General features: G+C 41.8%; 1 protein-coding gene across 1 annotated transcript in view; it reads right to left on the minus strand.

Moving 5' to 3' along the window:
* LOC127429530 (protocadherin Fat 3-like) overlaps window positions 1-10537 on the minus strand; it is a 111561-nt gene that overhangs the window by 43351 nt on the left and 57673 nt on the right. Inside the window, exons 10-12 of the mRNA XM_051678590.1 lie at window positions 7851-8126; window positions 5608-5818; window positions 1353-5459 (exon numbers count right to left, since the gene is read on the minus strand). Of these exons, the coding sequence (XP_051534550.1) occupies window positions 1353-5459; window positions 5608-5818; window positions 7851-8126 (4594 nt within the window). The remainder of the gene's footprint in view (window positions 1-1352; window positions 5460-5607; window positions 5819-7850; window positions 8127-10537) is intronic.

Here is a 10537-nt window from a genome sequence, read left to right on the forward strand (position 1 = left end):
TTTCTCTTTCCCTGTCTCGTTTCCTCTCCCTCTAGTTTGTGTATTAGTGCACCATGTACAGATCTTTGAGCCTTTTTGTATCGCTGGGCTGCAAGAAGTATATTAGAGTCTGTTTGACCTTTGCGTTTGTCTGGAACAAGAGGATTTAAACATTATGAAAGTGAGGAGGGAATGTGGGAGAGTGGGGAGAGAGTAACCAATTCTCAGTAGAACACATGCCAAAACAAAACACCCAAACAATTGTTGTCACAACGTTTCCTTTCATTTCCATGCTGTGGCTGCAATTTAGTTGCGCTTGTGTGCATGCATGTGTGTTGTTCGTACTAAATCTTGTTAAAAATATGGCTCCAGTTGGAGGCAGCACAGTCTAAATCACGATGACAGCATAAAGGTTGAACTTAATCGAAATTCTGTTCAGGCCAAGAAGTGTGAATGCGAATGTTTGAGAAAAGCCATGAATTATAGAACAAGGCAGCTCCCTAATTCAATGTTATGAGTTTTTGAGCGGCTAATTTACAAGTGTGTGCTGCTTAGGAGCATGTGCGAGGTGTGTAAGTGTGTGTTTGTGTGAGCAATCTGTTGCTTGTCACCAAGCAAGATGTTCGACACTCCCTGAATATAAAGGTATATTCAAAGCTCACTCAGCTAGATGCTGATAAGCAGCTGGTTTATATTCGCCCTTTTGAAAGACACTATCCAACTAAACCACTACTTTCTGAAATGTCACTGTGTAATTTCTCTTTAGTGCAGTGATGTGTTTTCACATCACAAATCCCCACTCGTATAATTTGCATTCAGTTGCATCACAGCTTTATTAAAATAATTTGACTCTGGTTTTTCTCCCAGGCAAGAAGCAACTATTGACTTCCTTAAAATCCAGCTGGTAGCCTCAGAGAGAAGAATCCATTATCAGGAACGGATAAATGAGGTGTAATTACTTTGGACTTCTGACATCCCATAATAGCATTACTCTACATTATGCCTAAAGCCGAAAAGGGCTTCATAAAATTAGGCTACCTTTCAATTTTGAGCATGAAGAGCTTTGCTACATGGCCAAAAGTATGTGGACAGCCAAACACCACAACCATATGTATTGGCTAAACATTTAATTTCAAAACAATGGAGAGCATCAATAGAGAATCTGGTTCCTTCATTTGCTACTATAACAGCTTCCACTAGAAGGTGATGAGTGACTGAGGCTCATTTTATGCCACACCTCTTCTTTTTTTTTGTTCCACTGAAGAAATATTTGGGTGAACAATCCCTTTAACAACTTGTTAATTAGAAGGTGGTGTCCACACACGTTTGGCCAAGTAGTGTACTTCTATTTCCCAGATTCCATAAGTTCTTACCTGTAATATGATAGGTGACCTGTCGGTTTCCAGGTGAGCTGTCATTGTCCCTTGTGTTTATTATTGCCACAACTTCACCAGGTGCATCACTTTCACGTACACTACCATAGTAACGGGACTGAAGGAACTGTGGTACGTTGTCGTTGGAGTCGCTCACTGCTATAGTAACAGTCGTTGAGGATGACTGGCTGGCGGGGTCACCGAGGTCAAATGCCCAGACTGTAAGACTGTGGGCAGGGCTCTGTTCGTGGTCCAGCCCCTTCAGTGTTGATATCCAACCAGAGCTGCTGTCAATTGTGAAGTAGGCTCCAAGCTCTTCTATATCCTCACTGGCAGAGCCAAGTAGCCCAGGCGGAGCAAGACTGTAGGTCACCTGACCATTAGCTGCCCAATCAGGATCCATAGCGCGTACTTGTAGAATCCTAGTCCCAGGTGAAAGACCCTCGGTGACTGATGCCTCATAGGTGTCCGACTCAAACGCAGGTTTGTTATCATTGACATCTTGTACTTTGACCTCCACATCAACAGCAGATACTGCATCCAACCGTCCCTGCTGCAACACTGCAAGAACTTTAAAATGATAGACCTGGGTCAGCTCGCGATCCAGAGCTTTATCCAGTTTGATCATGCCACTTTCTTTGTCCACCACAAACACTCCATCACTGTTGCTCTCTGGAGTCTGACCGATCACAGCTGAGAAGCTTACTGGGAAGGAGGAGTGGCTAGTTGAGGTGTGTAGATGCACCGCACCTAGTAGGGAACCAATGGACAAGTCCTCTGGCACGGTAAAGGAGAACTGCGGTTGGCTGAAAGCAGGTATGTGGGAGTTTGCGGACAGGACATGGATGTAGACTGACACAAGGGAATGTCTGACAGGTGCACCTCCATCAGAGGCCTTAACAAAAAAGGACAGCACAGATCCACGCAAAGGGGCAAAGTTGCCCTTGGTGACGACCCATCCACTGTCTGGGTCTATGTCTAGGAGGTCAGTAACCTGGAGACTTGCTTCGCTGTACAGACTGTAGCTTACTTGTCCGTTGACTTCCTGATCAACATCCCAAGCTTGCACTTGCATCACGAGGGCACCTGGCTCGACCTCAGCTCGCACGCTGGCATGGTACTCTGAGGCACCAAACAGTGGAGCATTGTCGTTCTCATCCACTACAGTGACCCGAACGGTGCAATATCCAGATCTGCCACCCGTATCCACAGCAGCAATGGACAGCAAAATCTCACTTCGTTCTTCTCTGTCTAGTTGTTCCAGAGTTGTTATTTGGCCACTTCCATCAATGCTAAACAAGTCCCGAGTGGCATCAGAGAGCAGAACATACCGCACATACCCAAACGGTCCAGGATCGGCATCTTGTGCCCTGATCATGAGAACCTTTGACCCCACTGGTGCATTCTCCCGCACATCTGCTTCATATATACCCTGCGGGAACTGGGGGGCGTGCAAATTAGCCCGTTCTACTTGAACGTGCACTTGCGCCGTACTCGTGAATACACCATCTGAAACGCTCACGTTCAGGGTGATGGCGGACGGCATGCGTTGTAGACGCCGTTGGCCACTCAGGGTGAGGACGCCTGAGGCGGCATCCAGTTTGAACAGCATTTTTTCATTTCCAGACACAAGGCCGTACTGCAAACGCTCAGTGTCTGAACGGTCCGCGTCAGAGGCCTGGACGCATGTAACAAAGTGACCCTTAGGTGCCAGTTCATTGACGGAGGCCTCATAGAGCAGCTGGTTGAATGCTGGAGCATTGTCGTTGATGTCTGTGACATCGACAGTTACCCATACTTCGCTGCTCAGTGGAGGAAAGCCATTATCTGTTGCCTTGACAAGGAAGACATAGCTTTGGATAGTCTCGTGGTCCAGAGAGCGAGCAGTCAGAATCAGACCACTGCTGCTGTCGATGTGAAAGTGGTCTGTGCTGTTGTTGCGGTCAAGTATGATTTGGTAACGAACAGCTGCATTTTTCTCAGAATCGTTGTCTGTTGCGAACACCTGCAATGCTGCGGTGCCAATCATGGCAGACTCTGAAATAACGGCTTTGTACGAGGGCTGCTCAAACACCGGAGGGTTGTCGTTGACATCCAAAATGATGATTTCAACATCTACTTCAGCTCGAGCACCTGTGAGGCAGTCCGTTGCTCTGACGATGAGTTTGTGGGCTGGGCTGGTCTCATAATCTAGGGGTGCTATGACACTGATGACCCCAGTGTCAAATCCAATTGAAAACAGCGTGTTTGCGTCACCATGTGTAATTGTGTAAAGCACACTCTGGCCCTCAGGGCTACTGGCATTAATGCCCAGAATTGGAGTCCATATTGATACATCTTCGCTCACTTTGACAGAGTAGAAGGGACGGTCAAAAACTGGCATCGCCTTGTTTACAACGGTAACTGGGAAAGTGACTGAAGAGGACAAAGGTGGTGTGCCCATGTCATGGGCAAAGACCAAAACCTGATATTCCACACTGGATAGATCAGCTTCAAAAGCTCTTCTCAAGCGGAGCTCGCCACTCTCGTGGTCAATTTCAAAATGTCCCAGCTCGTCTTGCAGAAAGTAGTTGACCTCTCCATTTTGACCTTTGTCACGATCAACTGCTGTCACACGGAATATTGCCGTCCCTGGCTCTGCGTCTACTTGCACAGCAGCATAGTATGGCAATCCAACAAAAACAGGAGCATTGTCATTGATGTCGGTGACTCGAACTCTGACTAGCGCCCTTGCAACACGTAGGCGGTCCTCTTCGCGACCTGCCTGTACCAGCAGCCCGTACTCTTCCTTCTCTTCTCTGTCTAGTGGGACTCCAACGGTCTCAATGGCACCTGATGTTGGCCTGATGCGGAATTTCCCACCTGCATTCAGCAACATATATCGCAGGGGTTCATTTAGTTTATTCCCTAGCGCTGTGACCACAGCAACCGTCGTTATGTTGCCATTGTTCTCCTCAATGTTGGCATTGTAGGCACTGTGTGTAAAAGCAAGCCCGCTGTCGAGAGCTTCGTGCACTAAAACGGTAACCAGAGCTGAGTTAGAGAAGCGTCCGTCTGATACGCGGACGTTAAAACGGAATCGTTCTTTGCTAAATGAACTGTTTCTCACTGTCAACAGTCCTGTGCTTGGCTCTATGCTGAAATGTTCTAAGCTCCCATCTGTCAAGGAGTAGGTGAGCTCTGATTGGCCACTGCCATCAGGATCAGTTGCGAAAACTTGTAGGGCCTCTATACCTTCATACGTTGGTAGCAGCAGAACAGCTTCGTAGGAATCCTGGGAAAACTTTGGTGGGCAGTCATTAACATCTTGCACCTCAATAGTGACTTCTGCTGGGTGCTCGGCTGAGAGCTGTGGATGTCCACTGTCTCTGACATTAACATGGAAACAGAATGTGGGTGTGGTTTCATGGTCAAGCTGTGCAATTGTTCGAATGGAGCCAGTACCCGCATCTACAGCAAAGAAGCGTCTGGCAGATTCTTCTACTATTTGATAAACTAACAGGGCATTGTGGTTGCGGTCAGCATCTGTTGCTCGTATGACCAGTGGTTGACCATTGTCACTTTGCACAACACTGTTAAGCCCCGCCCCTTCACTAATACTTCCATGATAATGCAGCTGTTGGAATACTGGTGCATTGTCGTTTTGGTCAAGCAAAGTAACAGTTATTGTAGCATTAGACACTTGTCCTGCCATGTTGCTAGCTGTGACTATTAGCACGTATGAGGAAACGGTTTCAAAGTCTAGTGATTTCTGCGTAGTGATTACTCCACTGTACTGGTTGACACGGAAGGTTCGGTCTCTGTTGCCATGGCGAATGTCATAGGTAAGCGTGGAAAGACTTAGGGCATTCACTGTGATGACAGAGGTTCCTATGGCAACGCCCTCAGGGATCTCAGCCTGATATTCATTTTGGGGAAACTTGGGGCCTGCATTATCGGACAAGGTGACAGCTATACGTACGACAGCCGTTGAAGACAATGTGGGTGATCCGTTATCAGTCGCTTTGACAGATAAGACGAAGTGACCAATGTTGGAGATGTCCAGCTCTCGAGCCAGTGAGATGATGCCCAAAACAGGATCAATTTTGAAACTGTTTCCTGTGTTCCCTGTGTAGAAAAGAGAAAAAGAAACCAAGTAAGAAAAATACCACTAGCACTAATTTCACTTGTTTAAGATAAAAGGTTTTTAAGATCATTAGTAACAAGTTCAGTCAAGTGTGTCCAAACTTTTGATTTGTAGTGTGTGTGTAAATACCTGAATCAATGCTGTAACTGATTTGTGCGTTCTGGCCCTTGTCCTTATCGAGTGCGGACACAGTGAGAACAGCTGATCCCAGTGCAGCTGACTCATACACCTGTCCAACATACATGAACATGGTGAAGTAAGGGGCATGGTCATTCACATCTTCTACACCAATTAGCACGCGAGCAAGGCTGCGTCTGTATGGGAACTCCTGATCTTTCACCTAAAATGGAAAAACAGTGAACAAGAAAGAGAACGATGGAGAGAAAGAAAGAGGGAGAAAAAAACAAAAATGAAAGGATTAGTTCACCCCAAAATGGAAATTCTGTCTTCATTTTTGTGATACTTTTATGGTTCCTTTGCATCCTTTTTGAAGCTTGAAAGCGCTAGTTGGCATTCTTTGCAATTCTTCAATACAGTACATTCTTCAAATTTTCTCCTTTTGTGTTCCACAAAAAAAAGTCAAGTTTGGAATGACATGAAGGTGAGTAACTGATGACAGAACATTCATTTCTGGCAAAACTACCCTTTTAATTCCCTGTCTGAGACAGACAGCAATATCCAACACAAACAAACAGCATCATACACACACACTTGTACTCACAAAGCAAACTGAAACTGACTCACTGCCAGACAGACTGAGTGGATAACATCTCTCTCTGCATTATGATAACAAATTTCATGTGTTTACAGGCAGCAGGAATATTCTTGTGCTTATTTGATATGACACTCACTGTCTTGCGCCCTCATCAGGGGAGTGTGGAAACAAGGAGTGATATAGATCAGATCAATAATTAGATCACAGTGGAGAAAGGACACAGCTGCAGACAACATTAAAACAGTGACGGCTGCTTAAATAAATTTTTAAGGCAGACCAAAATCTAAAAAAAAAAAAAGTTTTTTTTTTTTTTTTTTTGAAATAATAATAATACAAATACAAAAAACACTTTTTATATTTTCTGAATACATAAATACATAAATAAATAAATAAATGAATGATGCTTGCCTGTGCAAAACTCTCTGGCACAATGCCAGGGCATTTCTATGCGGCAGCTGAGGTGTTTTTGGTGGTTGCAAGGCCTTGCTATGGGGTTGCTAAGGTGTTTGGGTGATTGCTAGGCAGTTCAGGGTGGTTGCTAGACATTGCTATGGGGTTGCTAGGCTGTTCTGGATGGTTGTAATATATTGCCATGGAGTTGCTAGGCTGTTCTAGATGGTTGCTAGGCATTAATATGTGGCTGCTAAGGTTTTCTAGGTGGTTGTCAGGCATTACTATGTGGTTGCTAAGATGTTCTGGGTGGTTGCTAGTCATTGCTTTGAGTGCTTTGCATGTAAAGCGCTTTGAGTGTAGTGTCAGAAAAGCACTATATAAGTGTAACGTTCATTCAACGTTCATTGCTAGGGGATTGCTAGGCTATTCTGGGTGGTTGCTTGGGCACTGCAATGGGATTGACAGGCTGTTCTTTGTGGTTGCTAGACCTTTCTGTGTGGTTGCTAACGTCTTCTGGGTGGTTGCAAGGCATTGGTATGTGGTTGCTAAAGTGTTCTGGGTAATTGCTATGCATTGCTGTTGCTAATATGTTTGGGTGGTTGCTAAGCATTTCTACGCAGTTGCTAAGGTGTTCTGGGTGGTTGCTAGGCATTTCTACGCAGTTGCTAAGGTGTTCTGGGTGGTTGCAAGGCATTGCTATGTGGTTGTTAAAGTAATAGTTCACTCAAAAACAAAAATTCTGTCAGCATTTACAGTACTTAACATAAAGTTTATCTAAACCTGTATGACTTCCTTCCGTGGAACACAAAAGGAGATGTTAAGCAGAATGTTATGGATTGACAGCCTCAGTCACCATTCACTGTCATTTCATGTCTTTTCTTACATACTATGAAAGTTAATGTTGCCTGAGGCTGTCAGTCCCTAACATTCTGCCTAACATCTCCTTTTGGGTTCCACATAAGAAAGCCATATAGGTTTGGAAAATCACGAGGGTGAATAAATTAGTGGTTTTAAGTGTGTTGCTATGCAGTTTCTAGGGTGTTCTCGCCCAGTCCTCTCTTGTCATGTAAGTTTACTGGATTTGTTTGCCTGATTTGTTGTCTGCCAGGTGAAAACCATAAATCCAGTCAGAAAAGTACCGGTACGGTAATAGCACAAAGTGAGTTAAAAAGTTTAACACTTAGGGTGAAGGGTTGAAGATACATTATAAATGGAGATGAGATAATGTCACAGCGATTATGTATAAAGTTTTGGTTTAAATTACCATGACAGTGAGAATGTGCTGGGTTCGGCTCTCGTGATCCAGTCGGCGAGCTGTGTAGATGATTCCAGTGTTCGGGTCGATTCGAAACAAGCGCATGCTGCTGGGGTCAACGCTGCTCTGGAGGTTAAAGGTCAAACGGTGGCGCTCATCGCGGTCAGACGCCAGCACCTGAAGCACCTCCGTATCCGGGGGCGTGTCCTCTGCGATTGTGATGTCATAGGTTGGCTGAGAAAAAACAGGTGCGTTGTCGTTGTTGTCCAGAACAGTAATGTGGACCTATAAACAAAACACACACACATGGCAACAGAGATGATCCTATTTCACTCACATAATTTACATAAATTCAAATACTTAAACTCAACATGAAATCAAAACTGAATGCATTAACTTAGTAGTATTACTATTTATAAGCTCCTGGTCTCATTATACATGATTCATCAGCTCAAGTTATTGCGAAGGGGGAAAAAAAATGTCTTAGTAATCTAAACAACTTGAAAGAACTTTCCTTTTCGGCTGACATCACCAAGGCCACTTAAGTTTTAACCAATTGGTGCCGAGAAATAAACCCCCACGTTTCACAATCCAATCAATTCTTGATGAATCAAATCAAGTCCCGCCCTTCATTTTTTTCTGCCTGAGTATTCTTTTTCAATCTGAAAGACGTCATGTTTTTAGAAGAAAAATGGTTTGAGAATCTCCTTTAATTTTGATTTTACAGCTTTGTTCTGTCAAAAGAAATTATGGCAAACAAGATGTTTTGATGTGTAAAATGCACTCTAGAAATCAAAATAAAAGCAGTCCAGCGCATTTGAACTGAATAAGAAAGCTTATTTGAGATTACAAGTACTGTATATTACATCAGAGGATTTCAAACTTTTTGATATCAAGGGCCCTCAAATATGCCAATCACCTTGTGAGGGACCCCCTCCTAAAATAAATAAATTTTTGTGCATAAAAACCAGAGAAAAAATGTAGACATTTTTTTAAGTGCGATATTATGAAGACAATTTAAATAACTCGTTTTTATACTGTTATTGTACTAAAGCCAAAATAAATTGTTAAACTGTCATGCTTATGGTTACTGATTGCTTACATTTATTGTGTTGTATTTAATTATTTCTGTGTGTAATATAAAGAAATTCCTCAATAAATAATGAAATTCGAAACAGTAAAGCATGTCAAATATAATAATTCAGAATATTAATTTGTATTGTTCTATCATAATATGTCAAATGTCAGTTCAATTGTTAGGAACTGCAAAAAACAAGTGCAAAATAAACTTTTCTTATATTTCTGTATATTTATACATATATTAATATTCTTTTTTTTTTCTTTTTTCTTTTTTATCTTATATTTATCTTTAATTGTGGCCTTTCCAATAGGAAATATTATTTGTTAGAACAATAAAATGCTATTATCTTTTTTTTTTACCTCTTTGTACATTTATAAAGTATAATTCCTAATGACAAAATAAGGTGAGCAAGTGGCAAAACATCAGTATTGTTAAATACTTTTGTTAAAACTGGAATTGTGTCGGCCAAAAATGTTCATTTCGGCGAATCGCTAATTATCAGGAAAATATTAAGCCAATTGTTTTATTACATTGATCTTTTTTCTACACAATAATTTGAAATGTTAAATGTAAAAAAACCTAAAGAGAAACATTTTGATTAAACTGAAATAGCAATAATGTCAAATACATTATATATATATATATATATATATATATATATATATATATATATATATATAAAAAATTTATTTTTTTATTTTTACAATTATGAACACTATCCTTCTTTCTCTGAATTTTTTAAAACCCCATTATTATATTATTAACTTTGATAACACACAAACATCAACTGATGTGTTTACAAAAGTACTATATTTTATCATTTTTATTTATTTACAGTATTTACAGTCTAGATGATGCTCTTCCATTAATATTTCTGAAAATATTTTATATTAAAAACAACACAGGACTTGTTTGTAAAACTTGTTCATGTGGCCTTCAGTTGGTGTCAGTTTTATTTGTAGGAAAAACGCTGAAATGAAAGCAAACTTGCACCAGCCAGATTTTTTTTCATTTCCGCCATTCGTCAGCGTAGACTTGTTCGTAACACTCAGTTTTCGTGAACTAATATTTATAGCCATACTTGTCATACTTGAAACACGCAGAGAGCACACTTTGTGCATGTGTGAGCGTATGATCAAACCGCGTTTGCTGATCTAATTATAAAGCAATAACAGACGTGCACTTCCGTCTCTCACCCGCCCTTATGGAGACACGCTGAGCTCCATCTGTGTGTGTGTGTTACAGGCCGTGAATGAATGTGTGTTTGTGTATGAAAGTGAGTAAATGAGTGAGACAGTGAGAGAGCTTTCTAATAGAGAGTTATTCTTACAGAAGAACACAATCGCTTTCATCTCTTTTGCGTCCTTTCTCTGACCCTCCCGCTAGCAGTCTGTAGTCTTTGTTCGTAGTGTGTGTGTGTTTGTGGTATTTGTATTTTTTAAATGAGTGCATTTGCATGGAAAAGAGAGTGTGCGGATGTCTGTTGTGAGTGTGTCTGCAAAGTCTTTAATATGTATGTTTAATAGGTGTTTGGCTGAATTTGAATAAGTTGGCCTTTGTGTCTACATCTGTGTGTGTGTATACTTCACTAGTTTTCACCAACTGAATGAGGATG

The sequence above is a fragment of the Myxocyprinus asiaticus genome, chromosome 39, assembly GCF_019703515.2.
Source record: "Myxocyprinus asiaticus isolate MX2 ecotype Aquarium Trade chromosome 39, UBuf_Myxa_2, whole genome shotgun sequence".
In the NCBI taxonomy this organism is placed as follows: domain Eukaryota; kingdom Metazoa; phylum Chordata; class Actinopteri; order Cypriniformes; family Catostomidae; genus Myxocyprinus; species Myxocyprinus asiaticus.